Genomic DNA, 22,141 nt, shown 5'->3' with positions numbered 1-22,141 from the left:
AAAAGCAAATTAAAGCTTCTCAGACTTCAAATTCCCAAGGGAAAGAGAGGCATCCACAGAGGTCAGGATACATGAGCTGTCACTCTGGGTCAGGCAGCAGGGCGCACCATCCCAGCAAGACTTTCGTACGCACCAGTGGTCAGCAGTATTTGAGCGGAAGTTTCCATGGCGAGCGTTTGAACAAACCATGGATACAGCAGTATGCAATGGAGGAAGTGATTCTCAGGTAAGCAGGCCACAAACTCAAGGCCATCTACATTTAAATGAAAACCAAGCAGGCAAAACACAAAGCACCGGGGTCAGATGGTTGTACGCAGGACCAATCACAGCAGCAAAGCCTAAGTTGAAAGACTGCAGTCCCCATCAACACACAATGGCAGGATCAACAGTAATGCTAGCTAATATTTTGCCATCCAAAAGCAAATATAGCCCTAATCAGAATCCTAGGCCAAGCCGAAAACCTTGTGGACTAGAGACAGCCTTTGCAGTTAGTTCCCTGCCAGAGGGATGGAAGGTAGGCAACGGAGCTAAGCCCTCTCCTATCTTCTTCACTTGCTTTCCATACCAAGCAGTTGCCACTTTCGGTAAGTCTTTGTATTTCCACGCTAATCCTTTCAGTGCTATAAAAGTGTTGTCTGCTCCAACAGCAGGCCTGGATTCAGACACAGACAGAGAATAATTTCAGTTGGAGAGGACCTCTGAAGGTCATCTGGTCCAACCCCCAGGCTCAAGGCAGGGCCAACTAGGTCACAGCAAACACGACCACATTTGCTCCGGCTCTTTCCCAAATCCCAGACACACGATATTCCCCACATTCCTATGGGAGTTCTGTTGTTGCTGTTGCTTTTAAATCATTCTCCTGGTCTCTTGGGGAGCAGCTGCAGCATACCATTTCAGCCAGGAAAGCAGCATGCAATAACTGGCTAGTCCAGCATACTGGCTCCAGCCCTGCCATTTCCTACCAAGCGAATGTCAGTAAAGCATTAACAAAACAACCCTAAAACACAGCACTGCTATCCTCATACATAAAAGCTCTTTGAGTGCCTCTAAAAGCAAATGCCTACTTGCTTATCTTCAACTATCCATTTACATGGCTTGAGAATCCTACCAGACCTTCAGCAGTCTGGACCACAATCCAGGTGTGGAAAACTTTGGGAAAGGATCACCTCCCAGTTGCTAAACTAGGCACCACCACCCATATGCACGTATCAAACCGATCCATCTGTAAGCCTGGGAAAGGGAGGAACACCAGAAACCCCATGAAGACAATAAGCCTGCGTCCCCGCATATAGACTTCATTTTCCCTATGACTTACAAGGCATCTACAATTCAAGCCTTTTTAGCTCCTCCTTCCTTCTCCCACTCCCCAGCAAGATGCATTCCAGGGATCAGAAAAAATCTGTATTTCATCAAAACTCTTTTGTCATTCTTTTTCACGAGGAACACATCTCAGGGACTTCCCTCCCTCCCCTCCCTTAATCAAGGTCATCTTAATTAACTCCAGTGTCTGGTTCAGCTACCATAGACATCTCCTCCAATTTATATTTAGATTCCATCCAAAATATTCTGAATCATTCAAGAGCAATGTTACAGCAGAAAAAAATTACCAGAATTGTATAACCTAACTCATGGCAGATATGTTGGAGAGGCCTACATGCACGTATGCAGACTAGTGAGTAAACCTCTATTAGTATTTCGTTGTAACTAAGGTTTTGGCCTCTCATAAATTGTTTCTGCCTTGCCCTGAAGAGCCCCTCATACATCAACCTAAGAGAAGTGAAAAAGTGACATTTCAAAACCTATTTTCCTGTTTTGAACTATTAGGAACTATTTGTCTTGTCCTGTACTAGCACTCCAGCACCGCTGCTCATGCTGAACAGTCAACCCACTCTCAAGACGCACATTTCTAGCTTTATAATGAGAACCACCTTGAGGTGGATATAGGAAAGCAAACCATCATTTAAGCATCGTTCATTTTTTGATGTGTGTGTTTATGCAAGAGACAGATCCGACATCCCACTTTTCAGCACCATATGCATCTGGTATTATGAAACAAGTTTTAGAGGCAGTAGACACTTAACAACATCTACAAAGGCCTTCAAAAGACTACAGCTTAAGAACATGAACAGGCTCGGCAGAAAGTGCATTTGAAAGGGGGGGAAGAATTTTAATATGTTTTCAAGTTCTGTTCTTAGGCTGCAATATGCCACATGACCTCAGACAACTATTTTTACATTCTTCCTTTACCTGAAGGGAAAAGGAAGCTGAAACATACAGATGAATATACAGTATGTTGAAGTTTAGCACTTGAGCGTTTAGTAAGCTTAACGTTACCACTAACGTTTTGACATGCGTAACAAAAAGGTCTGGCAGTGCCAATCTGCCATGCAGATTTTTTCGCCAATTTCCAGAACCATGAAAACGTAGGCTTTCGTACAGCAATTAAAAAATAAAAATAAAAAAAAAATAAAAACAGACTTGCTTAAAAAAAATGAAAAAAGAGAGCTTTGTTTCTTGTCTTAAAGCCCTGTTTGTTCAGAAGAGGTAGTATACGTGATTTCCCAAGTAGTAAGGCCAAAAAGACCTTGTCACGTCATTTTTAAAGGCATTCTGGATCCGCCCTTTCCATATACCCATATTTTTAGATACCATTTATTTTTAAACGCCCCATCTCTGCTGGCTTTACGAGCGTAAGCCAAAAGGAGAGATTAGGTCAACCGATCGAGGCAGATAGGAGGCTTTTGTTATGGAGATGGTTAAACTAGCCTCCACGGGAATAAATTTCTGGCGCGCGAGATCCATCTCGTCACGCGAGGTCCCAAGGTCATCGGGGCTCCTTTCGGAGCAGACGGCACCCGCGAGATAAGGGCAGAAACTCAGCCCGCGGTAGGCGAGACCGCGTGGCGACTGCGTCTGGAAAGCGCAGCGTCGACACAGGAAGCAGCTTTCCGCCGCCGCGCTGGTTGTCTAACAGCCATTTTACTTCGCCCTACATCCTCCTCGGCGAGGCAGCCTTCATTTTGTGCTCCCGCCCGGCCGCGCCGTCCCGGGCCGCCGGCCGCCGGGGGTGCGCCCAGGTGGAGGTGAGGCGCCTCCGGCCCCGCCGGGCGAGCCGCTGCGGTGCCAGGGCCGGGGGAGGGCGACTTTCCCGCCTGCCCCCGGTTTTGAAAGTAAACGGAGGCGCCGCCGCCGCCGGCGGGGGAGGGGGGAGCCAGGCTCCCGCCTCCTCCCGGGAGCCCGGCTCCTCCTGGAGAGGCAGGGGAGCCCGGGGACCCCTCTCCTGGCAGGTCGGCCCTGCTATCGTCCCTCCCCCCGGGCGGGCAGTGCCGTGTGTCCCGTCCCTCCCCCCGGGCGGGCGGGCTGGCTGGCTGTGCTGTCTCTCCCCCCGGCAGGCCGTGCGAGAGCGGCGGGGCGGGCACTCACCGCTCCGGCAGAGTGAGAGGCGGCGGCGGCGGCCTCATCCTCCTCCGGCGACGGCGGGCCGATCTTGCTGCAGGTGGCCGCCAGCAGAGCGAGCGGTGACGGCTGAGCGTCCTACCCACAAGGGGCGGGTTCAGGGAGAGAAAGTGGGTGGCGGTTAGTGCGGGACGGCGGCCGGGCTCCTCGCAGGCGCGCACACAGGAAGCGGCGGCGGCGGCACCGGCTCCCGCACCCGCTCCCGACGTGTCACCGGGGCGGGGGGGGGGGAGCCGGGGGCCGGGAGGGGGGGGGGGCGGGCGGGCGGCCCGGCCGGGCCTGCGCTTACCTGGGGGGCGGCCGCGGCGGCGGAGGCCGAGGCGGCGCCGTTGCCGTGCTGGAGATACTCGCCGTGGCTGCTGCTGTCCACGTCCAAGGCAGCCATTTCCTCTTGTTTCACGGGCTTCTCGGGAGCTGCGGGCGCAGCGGGGAGGGGGAGGGGAGAGTCACTGACGGGAGCGATCACCCCCTCCCTCCCTCCCTCCCTCCTCTCCCTCCTCTCCCTCCCTCCTCTCCTTCCCTCCCTCCCTCCCTCCTCTCCCCCCCCCTAACCCCAGCGCTCCCCCCGCCCTCCCGCACGGAGCCCTCCTCCTCCTCCTCCTCCTCCTCCCCGTGCTGCTGCCCCTGCCCCTCTTCTCCCTCCTCCCCCTGCTCCTCCTGCTGCCGCTCTCAGTGCCGCTCTCGCCTCGCCACCGCACGGACGGCTCCGGGGCCGGAGCGGGGGACGCGCAGGGCCGGAGCAGCAGCGGGGAGCCCCGCGGGGCGGCGCGTACGTACCGGTCATGGTGCGGGAGCGAGCGGCCGGCTGGCTGGCGGGCGGCGCGGGAGGGAGGCGGGCGGGCTGGCTGGCTCGCACGCAGGCCCCGCCGGCCGGGGCTAGGCGGCCGCCGCCGGGGACATGCTTATTGTGCTCGCGGGCTGAAGCGGCGGCGGCGGCCCGAGCCTTACTCCGGGCTTTTTTTTCCTATTTTGATTGACGGTGCGGGAAAGCCGAAAGGTGGGGCTTGCAGCGGGAGAGGGGGCCCGGCCGACACCGCCGCCCGCCCGCCCGCCTGCCAGCCCGGAACTCCCGCCTACGCCCGGCCGCGCGCGCTCATTGGCTGCGCCCCGCCGCCGCCGCCGCTCGCACCGGCCGCCCGGGCTGCCACTCACCCGCCGGGGGCCGGGGGGGCGCCGCGCGCCGAGGCGGCTTCCTGTTTGCCGCGGCTCGGCCGAGGAACAATGAGCGGCGCCCGCCGCCCCGCGCCGCCGACGGGCCCCGGCCGCCCAGCGCCGCGCTGCAGCCGGACCTGGCCCGAGCCCGGGCGGGCGGCGCGGGGCCACGGGCGGCAGCGGCGGGGGGCCCCTCGCGGCCGCCCGGCCCGGCCCGGCCCGGCCCTAAGATGTCGGCGCCGCGTCCCCGGGGAGCCCGGCGGGGGGCCCCCGGGGCAGCGGCAGCCCGGGGCCGCGGCCGAGCCGCCGCCGTTGCGTCAGGCGCTGGCCGCGGAGGGCCGAGGCCCCGCAGCCGCTTGGGGTCAGGCCGCCAGCCACGGCCCCTGGCAGCAGCACCGAGTGCTCGGGCGGACGGGCCCTTTTTAGGCGGGCCGGCCCTTTTTAGGCATTTTAAGGGGAATGGAAGAGATTCCCCTCGGCAGCAGCAGTTGGCGGCTCGTGTTACACAACAGAGAGGAAGCTCGTAACCCGGGTTGCTAAACTATGGCAGGAAATAAGTTCAAAGTGTACGGTGATGCAGGGATGACGATGGTTCGCGGGGCCTGTTTGTTACACCACAGCCCGCGAAGGCTTCCTGTGAAGCTGAGCAGCCCCAGCGTGGCCTTGCTGCGTGTCCAGGTGCAGCATGATGCAGCACCGTGCGGGCTGTGCTGCAGGCGGGACCCCAAGCTTTTAGACACCTCCAACAAATGAGCTCAGCCTTTCACATAAACTCCTAGGGAAGCTGTGAATGAGGTTGAAAAGCATCAGACTGAGGAACTCAAGCCTTAAAAAAATGTGATTATCCCTGAGAATCACCTAGAAGATGCAGTGAGCATATTCTCATCTGTCCGTATTTGTGCTTTGTAGCTGAAGCTAGAGGCTACCCAGAAAGGCCTGCTGACAGTAACTACGGAACCCAGAAGCATGGTCAGGATTTTCAGCGTGTTCTCTGAACAGAGGATAAACATTGCTTCTTAACCAGTCCATCACTATGACCTTGCAGTAACCACCCAGCCTTACTTAGCCCAGAAACTGTCATAGAGCAGGAAAAAGGCACTGTGAAAAATGTGAATTTAATATTAGGAAGTTAGAATGGAGGAAGACTGCAGCATCTGCCCCGTCAGCATAACATTGTTCTTTCTGTGCAGTCTGATTTTTGGCATATGTATTTTGCAAGTAAATTGCAAGTGCCGTCAGATGACTTTTAATAGTAAATTGCAAATCAATCCCAAAACTATTTGTCAAACTCCTTTTTTTTTCCAGGGTATTAAAAAAAAAAAAAACCTCCATTTTGAAATGTCTGTGTTTACATAGTCTTTGTGAGTCTACTTCAGAATCAGTTCTTAGTGAGTTAAATAGCACATCCATAAAAGAGAGGAAGCTTTTTGCAATTCGTAATTTTTATTTTAATATCAGAACTCCAAGAATGAAAAGCTTTAACTAAGAACACAATCACATTTATTTTGACGTAATATAATGTCAGAAATAACTTCTAGCCAGTAAAAGCTAGAATCCACAACCTTTAAGGACAAGTCACTGTATACACATGAGCAAGTTAGGGCATGATGAAAATGGAAGATTACACGCTGCATAAGACCACTGTGGTATCTAAAAATTCCTGTTTGTATCAGACATTGTTAGTGATACCCCGTCATTCTGGAACAAAAACTATTACAGATGGCTTTGGACTTTTGATAACCTAGGAAATAGTTCATTTCAAGTTTGATATGTAAGAGAAGTAATTTCCTGCTTATATGCTGGAAATGACATTAAAAAACTGGGCCTTGATAAGTAGCAGGGTATTGCTGAATGTTAGCATGGCGTTTTGCTTTAGAAAGAGTATGTTGTCTAGGACGTAGATTTCAATTTCTACTGCAGGTGGATGTCCGTGGAGAGCTCTGCAACTTCTTCCATGAGACGTTGCTGATCTAGCAATTCAGCTGTATGGATCTGATTGCAGACCTGTGGCATAATTGCAGTGCTTTAGGACAGAAGAATTTGAAATACCTGTATTGCGGTTGTTTCTATTTATTAAGAGGGGTTTTTAGCACAATAAAACTCAGATGTAAATAGGCTTCACAACACCAGTTGAAGACCAATGTTTTCTAGTCCAGTACCTAAAATTAGGGGGACATGGTCATGCTATTACTAAATGCAGATTAAAATAACACTGAAACAGAATAGTTATAAGCATTAAAAAGAGATAAATCACAATACATTTGAAAAAAAACAACTAACAAGGTATGTTATTACAAAAGAAAAGTAGGTACACTATTACAAAAAGGAGCAGAAATGTTAAATGAAGAATGATAAAAGTTTTAATTTACAACTTTACAGTGGAGATAACACAAGCAAAAAAAAAAAAAAGGAAAAAAGGATGCAAGCGTCATTATTTGCAGCTTTGTGTTTATCAATGTACAAGAATCAAAACATTTACAAGGAAAATCCTGGATGTATCAGGGAGCTGATCATATCCATAGTGTGTGGAACCTCTGTTAGGTGGTGGTCTTGCCGAATTAGTACTGACCTGGTATCCCCACAGAGACTGAGCTCCATGCCCAATTAGAGGTGCCATTGTTTCTTCTTCCTTGAGATTACCCACCAGATGTACTGTATCAGTATGTGATCTGAATAAACTAACCATGACCAGTTTATTATTAAAGAGCCTTGCCTCTTCAAGCCCTCACCACCTCTTTCTAGGCTGCTAGTGATAAACTACAGACCCTGTGATGAATTCCCAATCTATTTGCTGAAAAGGAATGTTGTACTTTGAGCCATGTAGATCCAGAGAAAGCAACACTGGCCTATATGAAATGAGAATAACCAACAGGTTCAAAAATGCAGCTGTTTCAGAACTGAGATGCAGCCCTATCAGTAAGTAGCAGCAGAGTTCAGGAGAGGAACGATGCCCACCTGATTCTGATGAAACCTCAGGGAAGGTTTTGAAAGATCAAGTAGGATGCAAATTGGAAAGAACTCTAACACCTCTCCTGTCATTCACCTGTAAGCTCAGTGTTGCATATGACCACGTAATTAGATCTCGTTGGTTGAAATCTTTGAGTTGTACAAATTCAGAAGGAAGTGCACCACCTAACACAACTTCCACCAAGTGGAAATGTCTTTTCTGTTTGTACACTCCTTTGAAACTGCTGAGTTACAGTACATTATTTCTGGGTTTAGTAGTCCCTTCTATCAGTGACCCTGCATTTTTTTGAAGGAGCATATTATCTAACAATTGCTGGTATGTGGTCAAGATCAGTTTTCACATCCGTGTTGCTCTGTTCCTCTGTAAAGTGGTGTTTTTGTCATACTGAAGCCTAGAATGCAACTGGACAAGATGTGCAGGAATGCATGGTGGTGTGGTGTATTCTGCACCACTGGGAAAACTGGGGCTCAGGTTGTTTTAGTTTGAAAGCCTGGGATTTAAAATGAGGTTGAGTAATCATTAGGGATTCTGTTCAAAAAAACAAGGCTGCTACTGAAGGGGTAACAAGCAGAATATCTAAATTGCATGCCTGAAAAAGCAACTGTGACACACACAAAAAAAAACAATGAATCAGAGGAGGTATCCTTTGAATGTGAGGTACCTTCTTCAAATTCAGTCACTTGGGTAAAAAGGGTAAAAATTGCAGCAGAATCTGTAGAACCACGTTTTGCTTTTTAAACCACATGTTTATGTGGTACTCCAGAGAAAAAAAAAAAAAAAGGCAAAATACTGACAAGGTTCTGACTCACTCATTAAATTTTCTAGAATCCAACTTCATCCAGAATTTTGGCTTTCCTCTTCAAAAAAAAAAATTTTTTTTGAAGTCTTATCAACCCAGAAGAAAGATTTAGCTACTATTCCTAGCCATTGCCCCAAATTTCTGTCACATATGGGTCCATTTGCTTAAGAAGATTGGGAGATCTTTACCTAAGGCAGCAGGAAGGACTGGCAGGTTGACCTGAGAGGTTTCTTGAGTCAGCATGTGGTAGTTGGAGGTAGTTGCATGACTGAGTTCAGCCCTTCAGATACCAACAGAGAAATGATTCCTTGTGTGGTGTAAAATCAGCAAGGAGGCAGCACTGGTCAGCGAAAGGTGGTGGCTGGGATTGTATCATCAGCCCCCAGAAAGCACCTCCCTATCCTGGGATGAGTGGCTGTAAGAGCACAGATTTTGCAAAGCCGGAGCAGGCTTGAGCAGTAGGTGTGGTTTGACCAGAAGAAACTGAGCCAACCTAACAGCTCACTGACCTCACCATAATTTAATCAATTTACAGATAGGCCACAAAAATCAACCCTGCAAAAATACTGCTTCCCACATTGCAAGCTACATTGAGTCAAACTACAGTGGCCAGGGCTCCATGGGGTGGGAGCAAATGAGTAGAGGTAGGACTCTTCAGCAGCAAAAAACGGATTAGTTCAGGGTGTCAAGCTTGCCAGACTGCTGAGAAACTTGCTTTTGGCTATGTTTGTATGAAGTGTCTGTCAGTAGCCCAGGATTTCTAGCCCCTAGAGGAGGAGCACAAACAGTACTCAAGAGCACTTGAAAAGCCCTATGGTTCTGTATGGCTGCCATGAATATCAAAGGCTGTGTAGTCCCTGTGCAAGTGTGATAGTATCCAGCTGTAACCATATAAAGGACAAATAATAATCATTAAAGATGGAACTGGATTTTAGACGAGCAATTTTGCTGTTTAAAATTGTGAAGACAAGTCTAAAAATATTAGTTTCTGCCTGAATGTCTCCATTAAGCAACTCCATTTAAAAACGGTGAAAGAAATCTCCAGTACTTGGGGTCCAGCAGGGGAGACATTAGATTCTGCTGATCTGCTCACATCCAGCGGGAGTAGTTCATGGGACAAAGAAAGGCCTAGTCAACTAGTGAACAGTGCAGTTCACAGCACTAATACACCAGGCCCAGACTTTCTGCAGTGGACTGCAGGTCTGAGACATACAGCCTAGCCACAGAAGAGGAAGAACCTGTGAATAAGTAGCCTAACAACCAGTCCACACACAAATCTGAAGGCCGTGACTCTTCACCAACACCGATGACAGATCTTCAAAGAATGGGGCCAACAGAAAGTCTGTCCAAGCTCTACACATGCCAGTGTATGAGGACAGTCATCAAGTACATTGTTTCTAGCCTAGTCATTTTATTTACAAATTTTTTTAAGCAATTAGGATGAAAAAAGCCATGTTGCCTTTTAGTCAGAAATTCTTCCTCCTTCATTATAGCTGTAACTCACTGGTGATACTATTTTTGTACATTCTCCCAGTTGTCAAATGCCATGAGGATATCTTATAATATTTGACCAGTAAACAGGATCTGTCCTTAATAAGATGCTAGCGAAAACTAATCCTGCCTTTTTTAATTTCTAGTGTTAAACTGTGTGACTAAGACAGGAGAAGAATTCCAATGTGTTATGCATGTGGTGGTGTTTTTTCCTCATTAATTGTATTGTCTTGTTTTTATTTGTGTGTACCTGTAAATAAAGAGTATGTTAGTTGTATCTCCTCTGTAAAATTTGGGTGGTTTTTATTCAATTGGCAATTTAGTCCATCTAAGTAAGTACATTTTTAACAAAATTGGTTTCTTTCAAAGAGGAAACAAATTCATCTGCCCATTTGAAGAGAGGTGGCAGGAAAAAGCAGATAGGCACACAATGCTGAAAACTTGTCATTTAGCAGGTAATGTCACTGGAGAGAGGAAAGAACTCTCTTAACTTCACCTCACTTAAATGAGAAACATGTATCTAATTTTTCAAGTTTCCTAAAACTTACTACACTTGGGCCCTGCCATTATCCTGTTTGTTTGTGCATAATTGCTATCCTCCAAGGTCATCACAACAGACGTAATTGAATTAAATAAATAATTAAATTAAATAAATAAATACATAGGATCCTTTAGGTAAGGTTAGAGAAACTGTTCAGAGGAAAATTCCATAACCATGACTTGCAGAATTGGTAATATGGTGTCTAAGGATCTTTTTCCATAGCCTGTCACAAGGTTGGAACAGAAATAAATAAGTAGATACATAGATGAAAAGGAAAAAAAAATTCTTTCACCTGAAAGAAAAAAATGTATTATGTACTTCTTGTCTAGCATAATTCTGTCTGTCTTCCAATTTGGCATTTTACTTTTAATAATACTGATAGCAGAAAATTAGGCCATTGTGGAAACGAAAGAGACTGGCAAATTATATATATGCACATATGTTTACTGAAAATTTGAAAACTTAATAGCAGGAATTATGTGCTCTGAAAGGAAATATTTTTAGAAGGATGAAGTGACATTTTTAGGAATCTCAATCTGAATTCTAGTTGCCAGAGCAAGATCAGGCAGGACTCTGTGGCTCCCCCTAGGAGAAAGAAGCTTGGGGCTCCAGTCCCAGCCACATCCTGGCTCACGCTGGCAAGTGGCAGGTCTCAGGGCTGTTGGAGAGTAGCCCCTGGCTCCAGCAGCCTCAAGGCCAGGGGGTTAAAGGTGTTCTGAACAGTGACTGCAAATTTTTTATGCAAAGGGGATTGATAAACCTGGGTACCAGCTCTAAACACTTTCATAGTTTTCAATGAGGGAGGGATTGTTTTTGGTTTCTTAAAAAACAACAACAACAAAACAATAACAACAAAACTGGATCTTTGAAAGAAAAGTTGCAGGCAGCTATTTCCAGAAGAGGACTCAGGGCCAGTGTGACAGGAAAACCTTCTCCAGGAAGGGTCCGGAGCAGGAATGACCTGAACACCCAGCAGTTCCCAGCATTTTGTTCTAGCTGGTGCTGGGAGACTGCGTGCAGCCCATGCCATCACCAGACTGCTTGGCTTGGATGCTCCCCGGGGTGCCTGATCTGCTCTCACTCATCTGTGAGGAACCCCCTCCCCCGCCCCCCCAGGTTTAGTTTTCTTTCTGGCCTGTCCACAGTGGCATATAAAACCTTTGTGGTTTTTGCTACAAGCGTAATTTCATTAAAAGTAGACCTAAGCATCAAGAGTAATGGAACAAATTAGCTTTGTGCCTTTAACTTAATAACTTCTAAAGAGTAGGTGGAAAGTTTCAAGGTTCGCTGCAGGTTTTTCTGTTTTTACACTGCAGCAAAGTCAATATTTAAAAGTTGGACAAGACACTGTTAACAGTTGTTCACCCTTTTTTCCCCACAATACCACAGACAAGGAGAATCACAACACAAATAGCAAGGTAGAGAAACCTGGGTGAGATTTGAAAATCCAGTTCCAGTCAGAAGAAACTTTTCAGGAAAAAAATACTTACTAAAATTTGTCCAAGAACTGCCATAGTAAAAGAACTGTCAATATTTCAGTGTAAGTCTGAAAGAGAGACATTTGAGATTGAAAACGATAATTAACAGACTGATGGTGCTGACATAAAACATTGTATATATTTTTGACTGCTAATTAACCACCAGCTTCTATAGGCATCTTAAAAAACGTGCATCTTCACTGCCTTCTTTGCAGCTCACTAACAATCACATACTCCACACAACTTCTCAGACCACGCTGCAAATCACTGTTGGTCCTACTTGACCCATTTTTGTTTCAGAATTACTACACAGCCTTCCCTATCTAATGACACCCGCTAACGTCTGTGCTTTGCTGCAGGTGTCCTTCCTACTTCTAAAAATTAATTAACAAAAGTTAATTATTTTTACTGTATTGTTTCTCTCTCGTGTGTCAATTAATATTTGAATTATTGAAGTGGATCATTGCTATTAGTTTGTTTTCACAAAGTTGGAAAATTCAGAAACTCCACTATCATCTTAATTACTTACAAGGGTAAAATGCCTTCCTTCCATGGCAAAACTCCAAAAGATTTAACAGAGACAGGATTGCACTGCAAGCGTAAGTTCCCTATGCATTCCTCCAGTCTGCGCAGGACCACTCAAGCACTGAAGGCTAAGTCTGCGTGTCCTGCATAAACATCAGCGTGCAATTCCAGGACAAGAATTCCAGTACATCTTTTACTTTGCTACAGTAGGGCCAGATTTTCAGCAGTGCACACAATTTAAACAGAGAGGTAATTGAATATTTTATCTGCCGCCAAAAAACAACAAACCACCTTCCTGCTTTTCTTCTCTCAAAGAAAAAAAATATTACAGCACTTTTTTTTTTTTTTTTTTTCCCCCTCCTAGCCTGGATTCCTACAGAAATTAAAAGTTTTTTGGAGATTATTATCTCTTCACAGCTTTAATAAATCTCTGTGTGTGCGCCTGCGTGCACACATACGTGCGTGTACATACTTGCAGGTTATGCAAGAGAAAGAAGGGGAACAAGAACAAACAGTAGCCAATTTTAACCACATCTGACAGAGCAATAAAAGGCTCTAAAATGGCACATTCTTATGCATTTCGTGAAAACAGGCTGCTAAGTAAAGGAGACAAGACCCACTGCAGCTTGAGTTAAACCCTTATTAAACACCAGGAAAGCTGCAAAGATGAAAGATGTAATGAATACCCACCCACAGGAAAAAGCTGCAAGCGGAGCTTCTAGCCTGCTAGACCTAAGATAATCCAAGTAACAGATCACCCAAGGGAAGCCAAACCCCATCAGATCTGTAGCTCACAGGACTACTGGCTTATGTTGGATTTCTAATCCATTGTTGTCCAGCTCTGAAGATGACATACACATTTCTGCTCAAACTTTAGGGAAGAATATATCTTTTTATCATACCAATTCCTGAAATCTGATTAAATGAATCACAAGATAAAAGGACCACATTTTCTTTTCTAAGATATCATGGGATGTTCTCACCAGAGCCTCAGTGATCTGCATGCAGCACGCTAGACAAAGACAAAACAATATCTTCAGGTTCTTAGACCCTGGAGACTATAGAAAAGCTCCAAGCCCTGGCATCCAGGACTTCGGTCTTAAGTCAGCAAGAGCCAATGCTGTTAAAACGCCTTTATCCCATATTTTAACCTGTCTCATCACTGATGTCCCACTGTCTAACCACTCTCAAAAGTTTGTCTGAGGGATACATGGCTCAAGTCTTGCGACTTTTCCCATTTTTCTGTAGTGCAGCTGTGGTGTCTGTGGAAGAGCCACAGTTGGAGAAAAGTCAGGCTTCCCTGGACTGCTGTCTCCTGCCAGTGCAGCACAGTGCCCTCGTCTGGGCTGTGCTGCAGGAGGTGAGGATGCCAGCACCGTTATTTAAGTGAAGTGCAGGGACTTGCTCTTGCATTCCTGGAGTCCAGGGCTGACTGCAGTGATGAGTCAGGTGGCAGCTCCACTCAGGACCGCTATCAGCTATCTGAAATCTCCTCTCACTTGGATGCCAAGGGAAAACTGAAAGCAAAAGAGGTTCCAAACTGTACTGCATAATGTACCAATGAACACACTGTCTTCCAGATGATGCTTAGTAACCGTATTGTTTGTGTCTTGGACACATTTCCTCCCCATCCATAGCTGGAGCATGTTTGGCAAAGCTTATTTACTTTATTCCAGAGTTGCGTGTTCATCGCCTATCCGTCATATATCCAGGGGCAAATTATTTTACTCCAACATTCACAATCCTTTCTGGACGACTGCCTTCCTTTTTATGTTCTAGTCACAGTAACTCATCTTTCATCTCTAACTCTCTTCTGCACTGCACACTTCAGTCCCTCCTTTGCTAGGCACGTTCACATCTCTAAAAATACCATCCAGGAACTTTTTATTCTTCTTAATGTTGTGTAGCAAGGAAACCTGGCTCTCAAGATCAGCAATCTTGCTCAAGAAATCGATGTGCATAGACTCCCTTGGATGCCTGTAGCCATATCTAGCAGTGCTCTGATTCAGTCCTTCATGCCCCACACAAAGGAAGGAGAGATAATGAAAGAATTCAGCAGCCAAATCCTGCTACTTCCTTCTTCCCAAAAAGGTTAACTCCAAGAAAAACAAGTGCCCATTCTCATCACAGGGTGACAAAGGGATTTGTGTGGTGATTGTATTATTATTGCTGTTTCACATGTGTGAGGTTAGCCCAAGATATTTTTAATTATTTTTTGTAACCTTTTGTTGCTAAGAGAGTAATAATGACTTTAATAAGAATGTCCAAGACTTGGAGCAATAAAATTAAGTTACAGTCTAATAAACTAGTTACATTTTGCAATTTTATGGGAAAATAAACATTCATTCTCTTCAGTATGTTATAGTTGTCAATTCTTGTTTTTCCTAAACTTACCTAAAACAACTGAGACAAGTAACTGCCTTTTTCTGCTCTGTCATTCATTACTTAAAGACATATAAAGTTGGAACAACATGTTTATTGAATAAGTAAATATTTAACAAATTGACTTTCATTTTAACAGAAAGGGAACTACTGTAAGGGAACAGTACCACAAAGTCTTAAAAATTCGGCAATATTCTTATTTTTGTGTTATGTGACATGGAAGTTAGTCATTGGAACCATTATATTCCCGGATGAATGATAATTCATATAGCAGGACAATTCAACATAAATATGTGCAATAAAACAGGTTGATCAAATCTGCAAGTTAATTCTGTGCAAGAATGAGAAGGCTGCCTTAGTCTTATTCACTGTTCCTTAGGGAGTTAAAGCCCCAGGGCAGTATGGCTCTGCCTGGACTAAAGGTTAAACACGCACTTGATTTCTGAGCTGGGACCCAGACCCTTGCAGGTCTGTGATTCACTGCATGCTTTTAGCTGGGAAGTGTTTTCATTAGGAAACATTTTCTTACTCACATGATTTTCAGGCAACTTTTGTGGCATGCTGGGAAGCAGGTCTCTAATGGCCGTAGGGGAGAAAAAAAAAACAAAAACAAAAACAACAAAAACCAGCCGCTTCCAAACATTCTGTAAAACTTTGTAATCTGCCTCTGGGCTTTCTATGGGGGAAAAAAAAAAGTAACTTATTCGTCAAAGTCAGTATAAAGACACATAGTTTGGCTTCTGTAAAAGCTGTTAGATATTACTTTTGCCAAGTAGAAATCAATAGGAATTAAAATATGTTAATGATTTCCCACAGGGCCAGAGAGCCAGCCACTCAGGCATCAAAACCAAGTGTCAGCCAATGCAGATGTGAGCAAATACTCATTTTTCCCATTTCCTCATTGATTCATCTACCGTTTGTCCTCATTTGATACACAGGTCATCAACGTCATGACTGTAAGCACAGAAGAGACTTCACTGAGAACATTGCCTGCTGTATCCTGAGTGAAAAGGCCTCAGCCTGCCCCGTATCTAGCATTCAATTAAACTCCCAGTCACAGTCTATATCAAACCATTTCAGATCTATCAACAGAGTCTGAGAACTCCCAACTGGTGACTATGGAAAATATTTTCATTACTGCGGCTAATCTACAAAGGCAAATATTTTCATGTTTACACTGTGAGAAACAAAATATCCTTATCTCCCAATAGAAAACATTTGGTCTTTGTTGGATAGAAATGCCATTCAGTTCCCAAACTGTTTTAAATCCTTGCTTGTGGCTTATCTAGTCCACTGATGCCCGTTACAGGAATGGGAGCATTGCCTCCAGTACTGCTCCATAAGCTCTTCAGTCAACTGAGGATGTTCTCCACCTGAAGTCTCTGTTAATCATGAGAGAAACTATCCCCATTTCACAGACATGAATCTGAACGCGCAGGAGTACTGAGAGCCTTGCCAGAGGCTATACACTGAGACTCATGGCAGAAACAGGTGACCACCTTAGCACCTCAAAGAAGAAAAACAGAACAATGTTTTTCCTTGTCCTCTGGTTTGAGTAAGAGCCTAATTATTTATTCACTGCTCCATTCTGTTCTTTGGAAAACATTTTTCCATCCTGTTGTAGATTTTCCACATATGCACTCATTCACAATTTGCAGATTTGTGCTGCTGATCCAGGCTCTGCCTGTACCACCCACCTGTAGCTCTGCAGATCCTAAACAACTTGAGGCATTAATGTGGATCCTCCAGCTCACAGGTGGTGTGGGAGCAGCTCCAAATCCAGCAGCAACTCAGTGTCCCCTTGGGTGGTGAGGCACTGGAACAAGTTGCCCAGAGAAGGTGTGGATGCCCCACCTCTGGAGGTGTTTAAGGCCAGGCTGGATGGGGCTTTGAGCAACTTGGTCTAGCAGAAGGTGTCCCTGCCCATACCAGGGGGGCTGAAATTAGATGGTCTTTAAGGTCCCTTCCAATCCAAACCATTCTGTGATTCTGTGATCTGAAGGGGGAAGCCTGCAAAGACCACCACAGAGCTACCACCAGCCCACGCTCCCTGTTTTGGGCTGTTTCTCTCACACTTGTGCATAGGAAGTACATCATTACAGCCCTGGGCATAATATTCAAACAAGCTTTTCAGCTGGGATTTTAAGAGAAGCGATTCTCAACATTTTGCCTATTAGTGCTATTGCCAAAATACCAGCTGGAGACTAGAGCCCATTCACAACTTGTTTCTCCACCTTTTTTTTTTTTTTTCTTTTTTTTTTTTTTAATTTAAGGTTTTGCTGTATTTTATTTTTTGTTGTTGTGTTTTGTTTTAAGTCCACCTGTGTAGTACTAATAATTGTTTCCTTGTGGGACAGTGCTCCTCCCTCAGTCATCGCCATAGAGTTTTCAGTCCTTGCCCGTCCAAGTTGTTAATTCTCTCTGACATTTCCCTGTATCTTTCTTCCAGAGAAGAAAGAGGCCATTGAAGAATATCGTGCAGAGTGTCAAGCAGTTCCCAAACTGATCCCTCAAGGCTCAGGCTGGTGAGAGGGCAGCCCAGCTCAGAGGCAGAGCCCGGCAGAGTTTGTTGAGGAACCTTTGAGCCAGCAGCATGCCACTTGAAAAGCCTTTTTCCTTTAGACACATTTGTGCCTTAAATGAGTACCAAATATAGAACACATTCTTTAAAAGATACTACTTTCCCCACATGAGGTATCTAAAACTGTTGGAAAAAGCAAAGCTGAAAAATACAATGATACCCGTTACCATATATGACACACAATTAAATCAAAATTCCCCCACAGCCTGACTTGGTGGACATATATGCCTTCACTTTTCTCCTCTGAGTGGGTTTACAAGATACAACTAGATCCTCACACACGCACACAACCACTGGCAGGGCTGCTTGCATGCCCATTTGCCTAAAGGAAGGGGCACTTGACAGAATCATTGTTAATAAATAACAGAGAGATATTAACAGTGACCAAAACAACAATATAAAATCCCCTTGTCCAGACTCTTCCAGTTGCTGCTCCAGCTGCTGTGATATCTGGCAGTCATAGAAATGGCTTCCCACAGTATTAATATCTTTGTGATGCAAAAAATAGCACTGCTGGCTCTCCTCCTGCCCCATCCCTTCCCATCAGGGCTCCACACACAGCCATAAAGGGTCTCTGGGCCCTCACTGTTCTGCCTTGTCCTACGCTGGCTCCTAACAGGCCCCACTGCAAGGCCGTGCCACAGACATCACACATGCTCCCTCACCCGGGAAGCACAACAAGAAAACAATTTTCAAGGCTTATGTGATATCTTCCATCAGGAAAGGCTCCCAGGAAAGTGTTAAGGATGAACAGGAGAAGGATAAAGTCCTCCCTCCCACTACGTTTTACACACACACACAGTGTGAGCTCCCCTTCCCATTCCAGGAAGTAGGCTGCCATTTTGTGACAGCTCTTCATCTAAAAGCCATCTTAGCTTACTTCACACAAATTTAAAAACAAAACAAAAACAAACAAAAAACAGACAAACACAAAAACTATTCATTGCTTACAACGTATAGATGTTTTAGACCCCAGTACTGTCAAAGTAAGAGGGATAACTCTCCCTCTCTCATTTTTTTTCCACTTGTATCTGGTCTCTGGCCTACTTTCCCCATGGCTGATTCTGCAGCAATAGGTGCTCATGCTGCTTGGTTGAATGAAGGAAAAAATGGAGAGGAGGAGGGAAGGCAAGCTATCACCTCTTCTCTGGTCAGCCCCAACCCTCAATCCATTTCATTGCTCTGCCCAAGCACCTGAACATTACCATGACTGCAATGCTGAGACATGAATATAAATCTATCCTTTCAATGCTGGCCAGCTGATCACTCCCATTTTACAAGTTTTACGTATTCATTTTAGTATTCTTTCACTATAAGGCTAACAAATGCCATCAGAAAATTGAGGAAGCAGGAAGAGCCAGCATTCTTCCACACTGACACTGTTCCTAGAAGGCAAATCTAGTCAAGGCAAGTCTTACTCCCCAGCAGGAGCTGAAGAATAACCTTAGTTTACATTTTGTTCCCCTTTACAGATGGAGCACAACACGTCTCTCATGGAATTTTGCTAACGGTTATTTTTCCGCTTGTGCTCCAAGTAAGCTCCCTGGAGGTGCACTATGCATTTATTAAAACCGGAGAACAGCAGCTGTGGGTCAAGAAAATCAGAGGCAGAAGGAGCATGAAAAGTATTTTCTGACTAATCACAAAAAACAACAGAGAAGAAAATCTTTAAAATCCTCTCAAGATATTTTAATATTAAACATTAAAAGTTTTGCAGATGTGATACTTACAAATTGCTCCTAAATATACAAGAACTTTGCAAGCAACTGTTAGAACAGTATGCAGCTTGTAGTACCACTGTTAAAATCCCAAAAATATTTACAGACTTTCCTTTTAAGCTAGGGGTGAGTAAAAGTCGAGACTTTTACTAATGAACTGTTTCTAGCTGCTGTTAAGTTAGAAGCCTCTGAGCCTGAACCAATACTAGTCTCACCAACTGCAAGGAATGCAAAGAAAACCATTCTCTCTCAAAAGTGAGCAAGGATTTAATGCTAAATGTAGTGCTAACAATTGAGCAGAAGGTAAAATTAACCTATTCCACTGTTACAACAGACCATGTTTGGGATTTTGGGGGAAAGGCTAGGTAGGTCTTTCCCTTTCAACACAAGTCCAGGATCCAAGTACCTCTCAAGTGAACAGGGTCTTCTGGTGTTGCTTTCTTACCTGCTTGTTGTGGTTTAGCCCCGGAAGGCTGCTGAGCACCACCCCGCTGCTCGCTCACTCTCCCCATGTGGGATGGGGGAGAGAATCAGAAAGGTAAAAGCGTGAGAACTCATGAGTTGAGACAAAGACAGTTTACTAGGTAACGCAAAAGCCACACACAGAGGAAAAGCAAACCCAGGAATTCATTTGCCACTTCCCACTGGCAGGCAGGTGTTCAGCCACTCACAGGAAAACAGGGCTCATCACACGTAAACAGTTTCTTGTGAAGACATGTGCCATCACTCCAAATGCACCCCCCCCCCCCCCCGCCCCCCTTCCTCCTTTACCGCACCTTTTAGTGCCAAGGATGATGCCATATGAAATGGAGTATCTCTTTGGTCCAGTCTGGCTCACCTGTCCGGGCCATGACCCTTCCCAGCAACTGGTGCACCCCCAGCCCCCTTGCTGGCAAGAAGCAAAAAAGTCCTTGTTCTGTGTAAGCACTGCTCTGCAACAACTAAAAACATCACTTTTATCACCACTATTTTCATCAAAAATCTAAAGCATAGCATCATACAAGCTTCAACAAAGAACTAACTCTATCCCAACCAAAACCATCACACTGCTATTTTGGGTTAGCCATGAAAGACTGCAGAAGAAAGCACCCCATTTTGTTCAAACGCAGAAGTCCATCAATCACCTGCTCTACCACAGCCATACTCAAGTAGTTGTTCAGGGAAGGGCAGCTCAAGAGGGCTGTGTCCTTGCCAGCTAGTGTCTCAGGAAGCCAGCCCATTAAGTGGATCAAGCTGTGATCACAGAATCACAGAACTGTCTAGATTGGAAGAGACCTCAAGATCATCAAGTCCAACCTCTGACCTAACACTAACAAGTCCTCCACTAAACCATATCGCTAAGTTCAACATCTAAACGTCTTTTAAAGACCTCCAGGGATGGTGACTCCACCACTTCCCTGGGCAGCCCATTCCAATGCCTCACAACCCTCTCAGTAAAGTTCTTCTTAATATCCAACCTAAAACTCCCCTGGCACAACTTTAACCTGTTCCCCCTCATCCTGTCACCAGGCATGTGGGAGAACAGACCAGCCCCCACCTCGCTACAGCCTCTTTAAGGTACCTGTAGAGAGCGATAAGGTCGCCCCTGAGCCTCCTCTTCTCCAGGCTGAACAAGCCCAGCTCCCTCAGCCGCTCCTCGTAGGACTTGTTCTCCAGGCCCCTCACCAGCTTCGTCGCCCTTCTCTGGGCTCACTCAAGCACCTCCATGTCCTTCTTGTAGCGAGGGGCCCAAAACTGAACACAGTACTCGAGGTGCAGCCTCACCAGAGCTGAGCACAGGGGAACGATCACTTTCCTAGCCCTGCGGGCCACACTGTTTCTTATGCAAGGCAGGATGCCGTTGGCCTTCTTGGCCACCTGAGCACACTGCTGGCTCATACTCAGCCGACTATCCACCAATACTCCCAGGTCCTTCTCCGCCAGGCAGCTTTCCAACCACTCATCTCCCAGCCTGTAGCTCTGCTTGGGGTTATTATGCCCCAGGTGCAGGACCCGGCACTTGGCCTTGTTGAACTTCATACAGTTAACCTCAGCCCATCGGTCCAGCCTATCCAGATCCTCCTGCAGAGTCTTCCTGCCCTCGAGCAGATCAACACACACATCTAACTTGGTGTCATCTGCGAATTTACTGAGGGTGCACTCGATCCCCTCATCCAGATCGTCGATAAAGACATTAAAGAGTACCAAGCCCTGGGGAACGCCACTAGTGACCGGAATGAGCCGTGATGTCTCATGGCTTCTTACATTCCACCCCAGAATTCTTGCTTCACTTCCCTTACCATCTTCGTTCTGTTCCCTTCATCCCTAGCTACGCTTGATATTTATAGAAGTTTTACTTCTCCTTTTTTTAGCTTTGTTTATTCTGTTTTCTTATTCTCAGTATTTCCACCAAAAGCTACATGTTTTTTCTCTCTTTCGACATGCACATTTAGAACAAGCAGCACAGATACAGCACAATCTGCACTCCCTGTACAACAAAGAAGAGGGGCATACAGTAGCAATAAGGAAAAGCAATAGGGACAGAGGCTGACTTCTTTCAGCTGCTGTGCTGCCTCTCAGCCAGACTAGTCCTCCCACAAGAGCCTAGAGCCACCGATTTACTTCATACCAAAAGCAACAACTTCAGTAACACCAGTATCACATGGCTCAGCCTCCTCCTGTCAGACAGATAGCAGAAGACAGCTGGGAAAGAACTCACCCCATCAAAACAGCACCTCCAGTGGATCTCTCCTGGATCGGCCAAAATGCCATATGCAGCACTTCCAACAGTTCAGCACAGAAGTACATGGCTACCTGGGACTTGCCACCTTTGTTCCCAGCCCTTCCAAAGTCTGATGAGTCCTGGTGGCCTCAGCATTTTGCCCAGTCTAGATGGCAATTCCAGTTGGCGCTCTCTTACTGCGCCATTGTACTGGGACCTGTAGGGAAAGCTCCCATGTAAGGTCCCTGTGCCTTGCTGTGCTGGTGTTGGGGAAGAGGGTTGCAGCCTTTGACTGGTTGCCTCCAAGTGCTCCTCAAAAACCCCAGGGAGATGAATGGGCCTCTTGCAT

The 22,141-nt window shown here is 46.0% G+C and overlaps 1 protein-coding gene across 3 annotated transcripts in view; it reads right to left on the bottom strand.

Annotated features, from left to right (window-relative positions):
- The window catches only part of SP3 (Sp3 transcription factor), a 35,572-nt gene extending 31,080 nt beyond the window's left edge, over positions 1-4,492 (bottom strand). The window contains exons 1-3 of one of the 3 annotated variants that reach the window (XM_082762988.1): positions 4,234-4,492; positions 3,746-3,870; positions 3,424-3,534 (exon numbers count right to left, since the gene is read on the bottom strand). In XM_082762988.1, the coding sequence (XP_082619114.1) occupies positions 3,424-3,534; positions 3,746-3,870; positions 4,234-4,240 (243 nt within the window). In that variant the 5' untranslated portion in view covers positions 4,241-4,492. The remainder of the gene's footprint in view (positions 1-3,423; positions 3,535-3,745; positions 3,871-4,233) is intronic. The other 2 variants (XM_082762987.1, XM_082762989.1) reach the window with 2 other exon arrangements.
- Positions 4,493-22,141: the final 17,649 nt, after the last annotated feature.

This window comes from Aythya marila (assembly GCF_965140915.1).
Source record: "Aythya marila genome assembly, chromosome: 6".
Lineage (NCBI taxonomy): Eukaryota > Metazoa > Chordata > Aves > Anseriformes > Anatidae > Aythya > Aythya marila.
The sequence above is the reverse complement of the archived record's forward strand: the minus strand, read 5'-3'. Positions and strand labels throughout refer to the sequence as shown.